Consider the following 18378-nt stretch of genomic DNA (forward strand, 5'->3'; position numbering starts at 1 on the left):
CAATTTATGCAACTAGCCTTCCATAATGTGAATGAGAGATTTGTAAATTAACAATGCCTCAGAACGGAGAATCTAAATTGACTAAAATAAATACTAAAACCAGTGTTTTAACATTATTAATCATGATTATTACTACAAATAACAACCAAGTATTTGGCACATATACTAAGGTTTTTAGTCGCTTAACAGCAAACAAGACAAATGACCTATTATAGGTTGCAAGAAACGGGACACTAACATTAACACAAAATGGTGTTATAATAAGTAATTGTAAAAGAGAAATAGTTTTGCAGTTACACTGATTCACATTTGCATACAACGTTAGCGTATCTCCTGATCATTAGGTGCGTACATGTAAATACAATCGTTACACCAAAAAATAGTCATAAGATATGTTTGTCGAAAGTTTTGCCATATATTGTTTATAAATTAGGCTAAAGGTTGAGATAACTTTTATTTAACTCATTTTGATAATTTAGTGGCGTTGATTCAAAAGATCACGAAGTTTTCGTTTTCGTTTACCATTCTTCCATGTGAATAGAAACATCGTGTAGACACAAGTCGAGAATTAATCCGGGTGAGAATTGGAAAATGCTTTGAATGCTTATGAAAACTCCTTTAAACCAAGTTGTAGCATGGATGCTGTTTGGGTGTCTGCCATTAATTTAGCCTTTTCACAAGAATGCTTTTTTGCCTGCTAGATCTCTTAATATTTACGAAGAGTGCATAGTCTAAGTTAGCGGCGCTATTTAGGTTCTTTGTTGAACGAGCCCACCGCGATGTATTCTGCGATTTGACTAAATTCCCTTGTACATGACATCGTTTTTGTACTTTTGAATTAGCCCAGTCCCTACTGTAAAGTCATGTGTAAGTGTATTTTTACATAAGGGTCCTATCAAGTAGTAGATACTCCAAATTTGTAATCAATTATCCCCATTTTTCAATTACCTATCAAATTATGTCACCCACTCTTATAAGAACTAACTATTCTACTTGCTAAAGTCGGTTTATTCTTAATTAGAAATGGATGTCTAAGAAATCTTATCTCGTCGTATTAAAAGCCTTTTATTAAAGAAAGCTGTCAAAGGTGACATGGAATTAACTTATTTTAACCAGGCGCCTTCTCATCAAAAGTTACTTCATTCTGCACCAATTAATCGACCACCTCTTCTGCCATCCATACCAAAAGCTGACGATTTTGGGAAGTGTCAGGTTGACATAATGGCAGAAAACTTGGCTAGAGAGTCCCTTGAAACCTCTTCGGATAGGTCTGTTCTCGATCCCGAGGACAATCTTTTTGAAATATTCCCAGACAAAATAACTCTCAACTCTGCACTAACTTCCTTCTTTGCCGATGAATGTGGGGTCAAGGAGAAGGAAAAGGCAGATTTTCACTCAAAAAGGTTGCACCTTTCGCAGAATTTCTATTTTATGTTTACGAAAGTCTGTATTCCACTTTCAAATAATATTTTATAAATATTGCCTTATATAGTTTTGGTTAAATGTTTAATTTATCTTTAAAACCGTCAGTATCTGCTTTGAATAATATTACTAGTAAAAAAAGAACACGTGGTCATGGAACAGCTCACAGAGAGAATGATTTTGACTCAGGACACAAATCGTTGTGTCTGCCATGCGCAGAGTTTGGCGAAGGTGGTTTTCCATTGTTTAACGTTTTCATTTGAATTTTGCTTATTACTGGCTGGAGACTAAGAAGAATGTATCTCAAATTTAGTAATGGTAGAGGCAAGTAATTTTTAACTAAAATAAAATTGTACCGAAAGATAAACAAAAAAGGCAATTTAGCGATATCTGAAACACTAAAAATGAAGTAGCAGGAATGAGTTACAACAAAAAATGAGGTGGTTTAATTTTTTCCTTAAATTCATACTTCGACTTCCCTATAACAGAATTGCAGAAGGCTGCCCTACTGGGAGACATACTTGCTCAATGGCGACTGAGTCGGAAGATGGAAAAGTCTATTTCGCCCAAATCTAGTCGAGAAAACTTGGAAAATCTGCTCACGTCTGTGTTGACCAATAAGTCATCCGGCAATCGAACCCTCACCCATTATAAACATCGCGCTCATCCATCGCATTCCCGGATCCTTAAGTATTTACCTTCTCTAAAACAGATTTTCTCCACCCCTTGCTCACATTCATTTTCGTTCACTCACAGCGGTTCAGTTCCCGTCTCTTCGAGTCAACAGTTAGCATGTCATTCCGAGGAGAAGTCCAGATCAATAAGTCCTCGATTTGACTCAAGTTCACGAGTTCGTTTCATTTGAAATTGTGCATATGTGTAGTAGTACCGCCATTTACGCTACATAAATTGCCTTTAAATTAATATTTCTATTGAAAAGCTTTGAGTAGTAGGTCATATTGCCTTATGTGATTTTTATAGTTGACGGCCGTACTTAAGGGAGTTTTTCAGAATGCGATCCCCCAGTATAATGATCGGATAACTCCCCAAAAAATCAATTCGTGCGAGACGGGCATACAGTGCTGCCTTCTGGTATTGGACAAACTCTCAGGGTAACACTTTTTTAAAGAAATGAGGGTCTTGTACAGAGTCACGCACAAATGAGATTTTTCCCCGACACTTCATGGAGAATGTAGTCATATCAAGTGAAGTCATTAATTGAGATGCAAAATAGCTGCCTTTCTGATCAACATCTTTTAAATACATTGCAAACCGATATAAAAGTTAAGGACAAATTTTCATTTGTGCCTCCGTCGGCTGTAAGACTACTTCATCCTAATTAAATACGTGTTTAGCCGTATCATGCGGCTAATGAAGAGATTTTTGAACTTTTTACAAACACAAACTATCGTTATTCGAGACCGGTGGGTGTTCAAACAAAGTGGCATCTGGTAAACACTTAATCCTGTTTTAAGTGCTTCCAAAAAGACCCATAAGCCTCAATCTCCTCCTCCAACCAGTCAACCAATCAATCCTCCAAGTCGCTCGGTGGGCGTCCAACCTCGTTTCTCAAGTACGCTCACTTCGTGCGGTTGCCAGACTAGCCCTCCATCTAAGCGCCGCATTCGTTGCTCCATTGCAGTGCAATGCGATACTCTCTTCTCCACTTCACTACCATCGTATTCGCAGCCCGCTTCTCAAGAAGTTAGATCCTTCACCACAAGTGTTATTCATTTATCTAAGTTTCCTTAGGGTCATAACTTTTCATACGAACTGAGCTAGCTTGGACTGGGAGTTTTGGAAACCATGATTGATCTAACGTTCAACACTGAGTACTAATAAAATCTGCCTCTCGGTAGACCTTCAAGAGGTCGGAATCAGCCCTCTTAATCTAAGTCCCAAAATTAGATTTTCTTGATTAAAATATTTGCAAGTTGCTATCTTTAACACTTCATTTTACTGTTTAGGTCACCCAGATTAATCATGATGGTTTAGTTTTTGAGAATATATCTTAAAACAGTGGATAGCGTAAGTTGTTGGATAATAAAAGCAGAATGTCTCTAATATGGACCAAAAAAAACGCGGAAAATACAAAACTTTTTGATGGATATTTCGATCCTGATAATTCCAATTTTAAAATATCATCAAAACGGGAGATGTAAGCCGGCACTTGGGGTAATATAAAGCGAATAAGTGATGTAGTTGCAACAAATACACTCGTCGCCAACTGACTATGAAGCGGCAAGCAAGAAATAGTGCTTTTGCTATTTATACAAGACCAGAATATTTAAATTAAGTAACGACAAAGCAAAAACTTGATAAATAATAGATAGACTAAGTTGCATGAAGTTAACGAGCAGCTACTAAGAGGATTCCCATTTGTCATTGCAACTTTTGCTGTTAGAGTTCGAACAAACTTGGAGACAGGGTATATGAAAAGCAAGGAAGTAGTGGTAAAACATGATTTATTCTAAAAAAACATGTTCCTAGGTATTAGACTTTATATTCTCCTTGGGAATGAAAAGATGGTAATGATTCCATGATTTAAGAGGTTCCCTTTCTGTGCTGCAGCTAGCACTGATTAGTAATGCATTTTTGATGTAGATATGAAGAATTCTATTAGTTCAGCAATTGTTTTGTTTTACAGACCTACAAAACACGAAATTGCGCGGGGGTAGATTGCTTATCAGTAGCCGAGTTCCCCGGTAATACTGGAGCGGAGGGAGGGGAAAAGAGGACGGTGAGCTGGCTGACGCCCATGTCAACACCACAATCCTCGTTCACGCTAGTCTCTTCTCTTCCACCATCTCCTGACTGTTCCATCAGAAAGACCAGAAGTAGGTGACATCTACTGGGCAGCCAGGTCACTAAATAATTATTAATGTAACAGAGACACTGTGTTCGAGAATGATCCACTCAGCCACCCACATGAACGTTAAGGGGTTTTTTGTGCCAGGTTTTCGACCACGATTTCAAAAGGCACGTTTGCAAACAAAATTAAAATATTGAATGTGTTAATTTAAGAAAGATAGTTTAAAATGCATTTCTTACTCATTTGCTGTTTGATGGTGGCATTACACGAGCTTGGGCCTTTTTAAATAAAAAACTCTTCTAACTACAGATAACTTTTGTGTTCGCTAGGCCAATCTCATTCCCATTCTCCAGTCTGCGGAGAGGGCATACATCACGACACCATTTTGGTGGATCTAGTAGCAGCTCGATCTACGTGTGCTCGAAAGCTAGAGTATGTGATTGCTCTCCGTTGCACGAATAAGAAATTTAAAGGTTTGACACCGATGAAGTAGCTACTGGACATTTATACCACAAGTGTCATGAAAGCTGTTGTATTCATTATAAAATACTTGACACCACAATTTGTGACTGCAACTTTTATCGAAATGTCAGAGATTTCTCACTTATTTCCAAAATAGGCTATTATTTTTTTACACCTTTAAATAGCTAAGAATGAACAAACGAGTGAATCTCTATTAGCTATTCAGCCAACCTAAGGTAGCAAATCCTTCATAAAACTGATTCACTAAAAATGTCTCGACTAGGAGACACACTACCTCAAAAACACTTTATATGTAGCTGAATTCGTACCACGCACAGTTTTCTCTTTACATGCTAATCAAGGACCAAAATTACACCTAGAAGTGAGAAATCTTACGAGGAAATACGTGTTCTCATCAGTCATCTCTTTTTATCTTTTACAGGCTGGTAGAAAAGGTGATACAACAGAAATGGATGAATTCACTATTTCGAAATTTGCCTAACTCACAACCTACAAACATCATATCTTGCCCCTTGCATTCGATGAATTCAGACCAATAAGGTATTTGTTAACTGGATAAACGTTATCTGCACATTGATGCAGTAAAAGGAAAAGGGGAAGTGGTGGCGAAGTAGCAATTACTTACAAATTACACAAAACATTACAACTACGTGCCTATAATTAGTCACTAACCTCAGCTGCGCCCACGTTAAACGCGATTACGGATGTCGCCACTGCCACCTCAGCTGATAACTGAGATCGAGTGTAAATCCTCCTTGGGTCAGGCCAGAGGCAATGTTAGTAAGTTAATGCATGAAATTCGGTTCGGGGTAGACACAGCGATGGCAGGCACATATTCAGCTCCGATGCAACGGCTAGCCGTACGACTGATCTGCCTCCTCATTGTCCAGACAGATCCCGTTAGCAGCGGCAAAGACAAATGTCAAACTTTCCTAAGCGTCTAATTCAGCCGAAGCAGCTGGTAGTCGATTACTGCTCCTAAAACAGACTTCCCACCACCACAGCCCTACTTCCCGAGCGGACCTCAGATTAGTGAATCGCAGATCTCTCACTGAGCACCCAAGAGGAAGCCACATTTGGAATCAAAGGCCATTGAGGAGAAATGCAGAACTTGGCAATCTAGGGACACCTCTCGAAACTAGGAATTCCCTAGATCAAACCCTGTCAGTCATTAGTGCGTTTTATTTCGTTCTAAATGGTTATTGAAGTGCCGGATTGAGACAATCCGTAATGTAGTTTGAATAGAGCCAGGCACAGGCTACGCATTAGACAAAGAAACTACCTTTTAGTGGCGCACCAAATTCAGTGAAGTAGAATGTACAAAACTAGAAAAATCGACGTGTATTCACATGGGAGGAAAATAAGAGGCCATAAAGACGTTCGAAACTCTCAATCATGACACTGCATTATTCGCATTATCGCCATCCTCGACACTACTACCACGAGTAACGGCGGAAGCACGGCGGTCCGCTGACATCCTTTCATCAGCCGAAATCACCTGAGTCATCTCTAAGATGCACGCCATAGGCATTTTGCGCATGTCGAAGGCGATGATTTGCGGGTAGTCGGGTAGCTCGTCGGATGGAGAGAGTACATCAACCCCGCAATCCTCTCCAGGCCTGAAGTAGCGTCGCAATACCTCCGCCATCCGGAGAGCCATGCACTCATTCTCCAGACGGAGGATGCGATCGTACAATAGCTCCAACTCCTCATTGTCCAGATAGGCCTCGTCACCGGTACCTGTGGTTGTGCCGGGGGAGGCGGGAGGGGCGGCGGTCGGGCAGTCTGTAACAGGTGCTTCTCCGGACATCGGCGGTGTGGAATCCGAGGAGACAGTGGAACGCATGGGTGATAAGTGATCTGGTGCCTGAGGACGGCACGACTTCACACTCTCCATATGTTCATGTTTCTTCTCTCTGAGAATCTTCCTACTACTGCTGCTGCTACTGTCAACGTCAGTGCAGTCAGATCTGCGTTCTGGGAACAAACAACCATACTTGGCAAATAAGATTTCTCGATGATATGAAGTGTAAACTCATGATTTATAAGTACACAGCTATATGATACAAATGCCCGGTGAAGACGAATCGGAACTCAACACCATCGCGGCTTTTCACTACACTTTACTAACCCCAACAAAGTATGCCGTTTGGTTCGTGTGCGTATAACTTTACGAAGGCATGGTGGATTAGGGGAATGATTGCCTTACTCAGATCTCTTAAGGACATGTGGTCGTGAGCACTCTGTCTCGTCGAAGTAGGAGTCGGGGAGGGAGAAGAGTCGTGTTTTGAGATCCCCTGCTCCTGATTTCGATAATAGTGTTTGCCTTCCTTGCTTCGTTCCCCTTTGGACACCTTCCCCACCTTCTCAAAGGAGAATTTCTGTTGCTGTTGTTGCTGCTCTGACGACAGTGTTTGTGGTAGCGGTGACGATTGGGAAGGGCGTGGACTGAAGTGCAGAGGCAGGGGGGAAACGAGGGGTTGAGGTCCGCCATTGAGCTTGGAAATCCAAACCATCGTAGCATGCTGCGCGTCAAACTGCGGAAAATTGAAAACTTTTGTCGAATCAGGCCGGTCAGTCTTAAAGAAACAAAGGATATGGTAACATGCGCCACCCAACAACCCCCCTAGAGTGGCCCTCAACAGACTTGCATTGATAAGTTAATCTTGGCTTTCGACAGTAATGTTCCTGGTCAGTAATCTTAACTGCTTTAACAATTCTCAACCAACACGAAAATCTAAAATGCTCATCAGAGTATTTCAAAATCACTAAATAATACACAGGATGATAAACGATAATCTGATACGAATATGTAGTTCTCAAAACAAAATGCGCGATATTCATGAGCGCTTAAAATATTGAGTCATGAACCTTTAGAAATAAATAGGCCAATGCTATTGTCTTAGATAGACGTGTTTATGGACATCTACAAGTACTTCAAGTAAGTCAGATCATGTATACATGCTAGTACTTTCCTGATACAAGACATCCAAAAACGGACTCACAGACTTCTGACGCTCGATGACAGATGAAACCTTCGTCACTGGAGCTTCACCGGGCGGGAACAAGGAGCAAGAAGTGCTTTCCACATCGAGTTTGGATGAAGGAGAGGATTGGTGTAGTCGATTTCTCTCCCCCACAATTTCAAGCAATGCCAACGAGGCATGTTGAAGTTGTGAAGACACCTGAAGTCAAAACGCGACAGTGTACAGCGATAGTGAGAGAGAAGTAGGGGCTACAGAGCAAATTGTACTCACAGTGCGAGAAGTTGGACCGCTGGTTGACGACCATACCTCTGGTCGGGATCGCTGCTGCTGCTGTTGATCAAGCTCGGTTTGATGATGGTGACGATGGCGGTGCTTGTGTTTCCCTCCATTCTTCTTTTGCTTCTCTTTCTCCGCGCTCCCTTGAAGATCAGAACGAAAAAGTCGGAGAACAATGCGTTCTTTCTGCGCAGACTGAGAGGAAGGGGAAGAGTTAGTGGGAGGTGGCAATAGTGGCAGTGGGGGTGGTGCCGACATGTGCAGTGACGAAGATGTTGGGGTCTGCGGAGGGCTGTCAGGTTCTCTATGGTGCTGATTCTCCAAACGCAACTGTGCTTCGTGTTTCAGCTGGAGCTTCTTCTTGTGCTTAAAGGAAGAGGGCAGATGGCTAGGCGGATGAGCCAGAACACCCACGGGAGGCAATGAAGGCGGGTTTGAGGCGTCAGGAAGACCAAGATTGGCCAGGGCTTGAGTGCGTGATTCACGATTCGGCCGGTTTCGCAGCAAGCTGGGTGAGGCGTATTTGAGACCGGACATTCGAACTGACGGGCCCAAAACCGCCTAAAAAGACGGGACTGGTGACGCATAGATCCCAATTTGGGACCGTTGTTTATTACGGTCAAGTGGATGGTTAAAATATCACTAAGGCATTCAAACTCATGCATTACTAAAGTAGGATTTAAACACCGACTAAAATGCCAACCAAATAATAAATGCTTGCATGATTTAATAAATTAGTTGACCCCTTGGATTATCCATATGGAATTAACCACGAATGAACAAGAACATACCAGTAATACCATGGGTTGAATCCCAGCGTACTACTATATGGTTGAAATAAAGCAAACTAAAGCTGAGAGAAAGCACTGAAATTATAAATAATTAAATAAGTTGGGTAATTTTAATTAGCGCTCTTATCTGCAAGGAAAGGTGAGAGAAGAATGCTTAATTTCCCCCTCCAAAAAGCAGGTTAACAGGTAGTCGAGGAATAAAATTACCAAATTTTAAAATCGTGACTTACTACAGCTATTTCAGGGTAGAAGGAAGAGACCGTATAGTTACACTTTGAGCCCGACATCTGGATAGGTTCCACAACCTTCTGGAGAATCTCCAAAGAAGAAGCAGATTTAGGAATGGGAATCTGTTGGAAGTAAAATAGGGAAACCTGAAAGATAATGGGCACAGATGTTTTCAAGAGTATACACTCTATAGTAGCCGAATGAAACCTACACCACCATATTGAGAATAGCGAATCCATTCGTCACCGCTTTTTGGATCGAGACGTACCGTTCGAAAAGCGTGAAGCTCACGGTTATCGAACAAGGTGATGTCATAGTGTAGGTCAGTAAACACGTTCAAAAAGGACACCCTTGCAAACAGGCGAAAGCTACCAAATCCATCTTCTTCAATGGTAAAGGGTTCCTTGTGCACAACTAAGGAAATCCAAATATTTTAAAGCCAGCACATTAAAAACATTTAGTAAAATAATCTTATGCAATAAGCTGGAACCCTCATCATCTTTAGGTCAAAATGATAAAATAGGTGTTGGAAAATCGTGGCATACCCTGCCTTGGATTTTTGAAGGTTTCATGGAGTTGGAATATGACGTTATTAACAAATTCAGAGAGTGGATATTGATCGCTCCAACTTTCTACTGTACAGCGCCAGTGGTGTGTCTTGTTCGGTGTTGGATTCCGTCTTCGATACACACTGTGACCAACTTTGAAAACGAATAAAATCTAAAAACGACACATTGGGCAACGATACCATACAAAACAGCAAGCAGATTTCAGAAACAATTTTTAGTGGGGAAGAAATGAATGAATATCTATGGCATACATCAAGGCCAATCAAGTTCATTTTTATGAGCCGGTTTCATGACTGATAACGCCAATATTTCCGATATTCTCTACCTTAGCAGCTGAATTTCACAGCACAGTGCCATCTATTTAGTGGAATTGAACGCCTTTTGTCAACATATAACTGGTACATCACCAGTTCTGACGTTTAAAGGCCAAAATTAACCAGGCGTTTCAAAATCATCCTGAAGTGCGGGGTGCGGATAGTACACACATTCTTAAAAACGTGTAGCATAAGAATTGGAGTCAATTTACAAATCCTATAGTCCAATGATACAACGTAAATGTAGAGATGCACAGTCATGCCACAACAAGAAATAATCATGACAGGTTCCACTATGTAGAAAACTCAGGTGATGGAAGTTTAAGCAATTCTTGAGAGTGTTCCCACCATATGAATAGTTTTAAAAGGTGGAAAACGCGTTTGACATAATTGATTCCACTTGAAACGTATCAATGTACAGAGAACAAAATGGCGGATAATTTGAAAGAATTAGAACAACGGGGAGAAGATTGTTAAGACACTACTATGACGCCACTTACTTCAACATATTATGCACTATAAGTGAAGACCAATTACCAATCAAAACAGCTAAAGTCTATTGCATTATAGTGGAAACTAATCTAGGCGACAACGAATCCCCGTGTCTTACAAGGCGATTCACTAAACCGCTCACCTGAGCATCCATTACCGATCAAATAGCGGTCCGACCACATCACATAGATAAACAAACAAAGATCACGAACTAGACTCAGATAATGTTACTAGTTCTGTGTGACTATTATCAACAACATCTAAGTATTTGGTTTATTGGCATAAAATGGTGAGTGCACCTTCATTGAGTGTCATCTGAACGAAACATTAGTATACAATGGCATCACTACGTTCATTTGAGAGGTTTTTATTTTGACACCAATAATTAGCAATTGTGATATGCCAACTTACCTAATAGCTTTTTTAGGTAAGTAGCGGCATGCTGGGCCAATTCTGCGACTGCAGGAAATACTATTTGTACAATTCCAACGTTGTAGAATACAGGCTGCTTTCCTCATAAAATTTGTGTGATACAAGGGCGCAAAACTGAAGGTAAGATAAGAAGCAGCGATGATGCTATAGTGCACCCAAGCTACTCAAAAAGCCTATTCAATCATCCCCATGTGAGCCTATTCGTGCAAGTCACCCATAAATCTTGTTTCCAAGGCATCGTAAAATTTTGTGATGCTTTTATTAGTATCCATAGGTGGTTTCGGTTTTTTACCCCATGTAGAATTTCGCAGCCTATATGGGCGCTAACTTATTGAGGTACCAATATTTAGTTCCCAATCATGTTTTGAATTTGTGGAAGTTCGCCTCATTTTACCTGCAAAAGAGGTAAGCTTAGTGCCATGACTTAGTAAGTTTTTTGCATAAAAGAGGATTATTTTTCTAAGAAAATGACCGTTTTGATGACGACAACCCTTTATAATTGGCATTTTGTGACACAGTAGTTTTGTTTCGATGGTTAACCCGGGATTTGAATAACCACGGAATACACATGATAATTCCTACCGTGGCCAAATTCACAAGCTATCTTCGGTTATTAAATACCTGGACCTGAAACAAAGCACATACTTGGTATTCACAAAAACGGCAACAATCTGCACGTTTCTGAATAAGCACTGCAGATACGTTGAGATAATAGCGCGGAGACCTACCGCCACATTTGTGTATTCATGAAAGTAGTATGAATAGAATTCCTTTTAAATTATTGCATTTGCTGCCTTGAGCATATAAGAAGTTCTGTAAAAGTAGTTTCCCTGGCGTAAGAACACATTTAGGTCAGAATATAAGTGTAGTAAGTGGTTCACGGAACACTGCCAACATTTTAATTATACCTCAAGCCGGTCCTCTGATCATCAATTCTTTTCTTGGGGCCTAGTGACAGGGCTTAAAGAAATTAAAAGCGAATCGAGTCAGCTTCACACTTGAAAGACGCCTTGTTCTGCGCTCGGAGGCAATTTTAGGACAAAATGTGCAAATAGTGATTTAAATATTTTGATACAGACTTTCCAGAAATCCTGTTTAGCAGTATTTTCTTCGAATGCTATCCTTGTTGAACATACATAGGTGATTTTGTAAAACAATCACATACATTTCTACAATCTCTTAGAGTAAAAAGTTGACACTCATTCCTTCGACTCCTCCTGCACAGCGGCAAGTTGTTACACATGATTTATGTACTGAATCACTGTTGCATCCGAGTCTCGATCTCACATACGATGGTTCTCTCCTGTCAGTGTAATAGGCAATTAAAACTAGGACATTCCATCAAAGCATAGTAAGTGATCCATGCTACTTTCATAACCATATATATGGTCGTTCGTCACCAAGACAAGGCAAAAATTCACTGCGAATAGAGTGTTGACTCATTAGGGATCATATTTCTAGACCATCAGTGCTTATTTATCGTCCACTGCTCCTCTGTGCTCCCACTTGTTGACGTGGCTTCTAATCCTCAGTAGTAAATAAACTCGACATCTAGCTTCCTTCGAATTAAATTAAAAATCTCAGGCCATTTGTTTACCGCTGTGTTCTTTCAGCCGGGACTGTATGCAACCCAACTCTTATAATTTCTTTCTCGTTCCGAACTCCTTCAAATATCTACCGGAGGTACATACTTTTTGTTGCACAAGATCGTCTATTTTGTGTCCTTTATATAATTGCGACTTTTGAAAACTACAAAATATCTGAAAAAGTTGGCTCGAACCTCGCGTAGTTTATACTAACTTGAATAAGTGACAGTGTTTGTAAAAAGGTTGTCACCTGGCCTATGCGTCTCAATCGAACGAACATATAAGAAGAGTGCTATGAGTATTTTTCTAATTTCCCAAAAGGGACGGTTCTCGAATTCTTACATTCGCGTGATTAAACTTACCACAAAGAAGGAGTACGATACAGCTGTGCCGGGAATTAAGGTCTCCTCGTGACCTCTCAATCAAATGTTCGCTATTTACTAATTCAATGCAACATCAAATTTACTAATCCAGTATAGGTCACGGATACTACTGGTTTTAATTATTGGCTGCAACCATTGCATTGGACTACAGAGTGACATTGCCAGTAAACCTAATCTGCTTACTTAACTGCATTCAGATGCAATCACTCAGGTTACTTCATCAGTTTGTACTTTGTTGAGACGCCTAAGGTAAAACGCTACCCAGTTGGGCGGGTTAATGCGCAGAGCTGCTATCGATATCCCAACTGAGCTTTTGGGCATAAATGTGACAAAAGTGATCGCTGCCGAACAAGGTGACTAAACTCTGATGTGACCTAAGCCATTAAAGACTGAAAATTGAGGTAAATTTGGGTAAATGGTAAAACCTTTCACGTTGTCATGCCAAAGTCTCACATACTCTAAAGTTGCATTTTATTCTTGACAAGTACTGCAATGCGTTAGTTGTTTGTTTTACTCTATGTTTTGGCAAAGGGGCCACCTAAGCTATTCGCGGGGTCTCCTGACCTCCGGGCAACGCCGGTAGTCCCAAGCCCTACTGGAAATGTCGGAGAGTTACATTGGTAGCAGCAAAAAGCAAAAATCCGATCTCAAAGGACATTTATCCTAAATTCGACTATTGGGTGATAAATCTTAGCAGGGGGGAAGAAGTTCGTATTGCTGCAGATGGAAGAGTCGGCAACAATCCATAACAAGAGGGCTGAAAATGACATCTACCTTAGGCAACTACCCAGCTATTAACAACGGAAGCGACACATTAGCCATGAACCATCTGGAAAAGCTCATTACGAAGCTGTCCATAGTTCCTGCATAAAAATTTCAATTTTGTAAATCCGCGATACCTCCTCCACTTCTCTACTAGCTGGGAGGAACCCAGATAGAGATTGTTGGGCAATCCTGAAGTTAAAAACAAGTAATAAAGAGGAATAGACGCGTTATACTTCCCTTACGGAACTATGTCAGACCCATTCATTTATTATCTAACTTTGCTTTTATGCCAGTGTTCCTTTGACTAGCTATGTGTACGCATAATGGCCAGCATAATCACCCGTCCGCAAATCCAGTTCACAAGGAGAACGAAACTCCTGATCCACTAGAATTGCCACGAGGAATCAGTGACGTTGCGATCATGTATCTTCTCAGTTGCATGGATATGCGATGACTTGCATGGTTAACTCGTGGGTGTCTCCCTAATAGCATCGATTACCTTGTGAAGGCTAACGCAGGAGGTTAACCAAGGGAAGTCCCGGGGACGATGTTCAAAAGAGGAGAGGGGCTATGTACTACTTTGATTGTTCAACTTTCGGTTTGGGTAAAAAAGGCAACCTAGTTACTCCGCCATTGTATCTTCACCGGGTGGACTGGCCTAGCCCTAGTTGAAGTCTCGGGACGCTACAGCATCTTAGCATAACGGCCTTAAGTTATATGGCGTTTTTATTTTGATTTGTTAGTAAAAGCAAGTGAAATGTTTGGTTCTAAAATGTAGCTGCCGTGCTTTCAATCCTAATTCAAATAACATGGAGGAAGTACTTCTCTTTCCGCTTCTGTTCTAAAATGATAGATACAATTGGCAAAAGCAGATAGTTATCTGGGGATTTTAGTGGCAACTTTATGGTAAGTAAAGGAGAACTATGGGCAACCTAAAATTATCGTAATTTAAACCAAACAGTCTTCCATGAATTAGTGTAAACCTAATATTTTGGTGTCACGCATGGCCACTCCGGATGTTTAGTCGGCAGGTACAGTAATCGCTAGGCAGCCATCAACAGTAACTCAAGAGTTAGCACAACAAAAATGGGATACGAAAGTTATGCGAAAAACAGAATGGTCGAAGTAAATGAGTTTGGACTTTTAGACGCCATCAGACAACGCGATCACGCGTCAAACGACTGTCTCGGCATCATTACGGTCGTTGCTGTGATTGCACCAACATAAATAAGCTTTAACCTTGAGTGGGGACACGCGAGCCTGAAAATGATTGTGCGGAAGTTGCAAATTTGTTAAGAGTTCTGCTGTATTAAGCTCCGCTTTTTTACATGAGGTAATGTTTTATTCTTATAAGCACAAAATGCCACAAAACAAAGAGCGCTGAAGTACTGTGCTAAAGGATTGTAAAAAGAGCTGGATTAGCAAAGAGCAGTCACTATAAAGATACAGTAGATAAAAGGCAGTAGATTTAAATGAAAAAGAAATGGCGAGAAGGGGGGGGGGTAAAAGCAATAAAGAGCTTTTGTTTCACCCAATGCGTAAAATCACTTCGAAATCAAGTAATCGCCACAAGGTGATAAATGAAGCATGATCGGACACTTACAAAACTTTTTGTTCAATGCAACCAATAATGGCATCTGCGACTATAATGAAAGTTACATAAAAAATGACTTGTCAAACCGATGTTCAAAAAAAACCCATTTGTGCCGCTAAACCAAATATTTTAACCAACTACAAGGATGGAAACACTTCATTTTGTGGCTAGCTTAACTGCACTAAGTTAGCGGAAGTATTAATAAGGTAATAGGGCGTGATCCTTACAAACAAAGCTACCCATTTAAGTTGAAGTTTATGGTAGGCCTTAACAAAGCTTCTGCGTTTGAGCTTAGTTCGGTTTTAATTTGTGATCTACACTATGACTATTGGAAACTTACAAGGGTGTCCACCCAGCTAGTATGTACTACTTTGACTGTTTGTTTAGCCCTTCGTATTTTTCAGGCGGGCACTTAGGGACTTGCTCATTGTACTCCCTCTGGGGTCATAGACTCTGGGCCATGCCAGTGGTCTTAGCTCTGCTGTACGTCGGCAATTTATATTCTACTTCAGTATTATCCCTTCTTTCGTCTCCAAAGAAGTCTAGGGGCGCTGCATTGGTGGGAGCGTCGAGAGGACCCGATCCCAGAGGACAGCTAACCTAGCTTATGAGACTTTTATTTTGACTTATAAAACCACCAAGGGTTTCCACTCAGCCAGTATATGCTACCGATATCAAAAACCTTTCTATAATAGTTTTACTGTAGGACCCTGAGACTTCCCTGAAGACGAAAGAAGACTGCATACTGGAGCAGACTGTTTCGTTGACGTACAGCAGGGCTTATGACTACTGGCATGGCCCGGAGGCCAGGCCGAGACGAAAGTGCAATGGCGGAGCACCCAAGTAACCCGTCACCAAAACCGAGAGTTAGACAAACAATTAACCTATTACATTGTAACTATCTGAAGGATTATTTTCCTTTACAATGTGTAGTGACTTACTGTTTGATCTCTGGGAATACTGCACAATAATGAAGAATAACAAACAACTGAAAGGAATGCAAAAAATGAAGAGGAATTCTATTTACTGAAAAGTAACGCATGACAATCTGCGCCAATATGAACTAAACATTTAAACAATGAAATGCCTAAGGAGTACTTACACATACTATTTCACTGTGGCATGAAAATTATTTAATATTTCCTAATTCGATAAAACAAACAATATGATGACTTTAAAGACGGACAATTCTGCTTCTTGGTGGAATTAACTAGAGACTTGCACTAAAGACGCAGAGTAAACAGTAGAGATCCCACTTGCAGACGGAGCATCGGAGCTTCTCGGAGAGCCGAATTTCGTGGTTCACTGTTGTGAAAAAGATTTTTAAGGCGGCGCCTTCAAAGCCCCACTTGTACGTATTTACACGGTCTAAACCACGATTGATTAATCTGAATTATTCGAATATTTGAACTAAAAATTTATACATTTTGCATAATTTAAGCTGGTTACACTTTGTGTGGCATGTTGAACCACAATTTCCTATGGAGTTGGGGACCTATACGTCCGTTTTCTTCATAGAGTTGCTTTTGTTGCCTTCAAGTATTTAAAACTGCAAAATACGGTACAGGATTAAATAAAAGACCAGAAAAATTTATTTTCTTTCTCAGCTAAGGCGCTATCTGGTGATTGCAGGCACAAATGGCAGGCAGCTGTCCATAGTCATTTAAACAAACTACTTTTTGCGTCCTGCTCAAGTCGATTACTTAAGCTACCAAGGTAATTAAAGGATATTGTTAATAAAATAATCAGGAATCCAATTAAAATGAGTGATATTTTCTTCAGATCCGGTGCACGGTGGCAAACAAAGCTCGAATGACTTCTAACTCTCTTTTAAAAAGACCGCACGTTCTCGTTTCGAAACGCTATATTCGTAGTCTACCAGTACCAGTCAGTCTGGCTTTACTGAATATTTTGAGATTTCAGTACAACGTTGGCCTTAAGAACAAGGTAAAGAAGAACTAGTGGATCACCTACGGTAAAAATTGCAATATTCAGCTCAATTTATCATTACCCAGAAACAGAAAGTGCACAGTGCAAATGTGACTTTACGCTCAACTCACGTGAATTGCTTTCAATATGCCAACCGCCAAGTCACAAAAAAGGGTACGGAGAATTTTTTGATAACAATGAAACTATTGCATCATTTATTTGAAATACACAAACGCCCTCAATCCATAGCTACTCGTTTTAAACCACGATTATTGAATTGAGTTGTCACTGCATTTCTCGCCATATTCACCAGACTTACACGTAAGTAATGGCCTCACCATGTGCAAATTACGAGCTTACAACGAAGTGCATTCGTCTCTCCCAGGAGTGCCCGCAACCTTGGAAGGGCATTTCCGTCTCAGAGTTCTGGCAGTTTCCATTTCCCAGTTCTAAGTTTGCATAGGTTATTGGGATTAAAGACCTGCCGTTCGAAGTCCCAATCGCTTGTCTATTCTAGTTGGGATCTTATTAGGACCCGTTTTCAAACTCATGGATGACAGTCCATTAATGTCGTGTTTAAAGAAAGTAATCAAAGCCTATTAGCAAGCAATCAGCTTCTTAATAAAGTGTATTTAGCACTAATGCCTGATTCACTTAAAATTAGGTTAGAACCTCTAGTATAGGATTTTACAAAGTCATACTAAATTATAACCTAAAAGTTTAAAATCGATTCTGTTAAGTGAAAAGATTGTTTAGAGGCTCAAAATAACTTTTGGCATTTATTTTATGTAAAACTCTTTCGTAAAAGTAAAACTGGTCGATAAATTTAGCAGTTCTTTGAAAGTCTACATAGTTCACTGGTATAAGCGTGCTCCTAAGTTTAAGGCTCTTCATCTGATTTTGACCTACTCAAAATTGATGGGTTCTAATGGAAATACACTTATTTCACTTCACACATCTACAAAGATAAATAAATGTCTGTGCTCGTGCAAGCTGCATACGATCATTTCATTGTGCATTTACTCCCCGAATTAATTGACCCCTTTTATTTGTTTATGTGGAGCTAATTTACCACAAGTGTTAATCAAGTTATATCCAACTCGAGAATAAACAACGGATAGTCGATGCAAAAAATGAAGTACTATCGCACAAACTAAGGGACAGTAAATACGCACAATATCATATGAAAGTATACCTACAGGCGGATTCATTATATTGTGTTAATGATTATTTTGAAGGACACTAAGAAAACAGAAGTCTATCCTTAAGTTGTCCGATTATGCCGAAATTTCAGGTTTGTTTTTAACCTACCTCT

General features: G+C 40.3%; 1 protein-coding gene across 1 annotated transcript; it reads right to left on the reverse strand. All coding sequences in view use genetic code 11, as the record gives it.

The window, feature by feature from the left end:
* Positions 1–4071: 4071 nt before the first annotated feature.
* Positions 4072–10528, reverse strand: EGR_02140 (hypothetical protein; the record flags this gene model as incomplete). The annotated part of the gene is made up of 9 exons (XM_024491389.1): positions 4072–4289; positions 6155–6694; positions 6927–7254; positions 7723–7902; positions 7975–8541; positions 9002–9145; positions 9211–9413; positions 9545–9719; positions 10517–10528. 9 exons carry the CDS (start codon positions 10526–10528, stop codon positions 4072–4074), a joined length of 2367 nt encoding a protein of 788 aa, XP_024354242.1.
* Between the last annotated feature and the right edge of the window lie 7850 nt (positions 10529–18378).

Source organism: Echinococcus granulosus (genome assembly GCF_000524195.1).
Source record: "Echinococcus granulosus chromosome Unknown EG_S00009, whole genome shotgun sequence".
Taxonomy (NCBI): Eukaryota; Metazoa; Platyhelminthes; class Cestoda; order Cyclophyllidea; family Taeniidae; genus Echinococcus; species Echinococcus granulosus.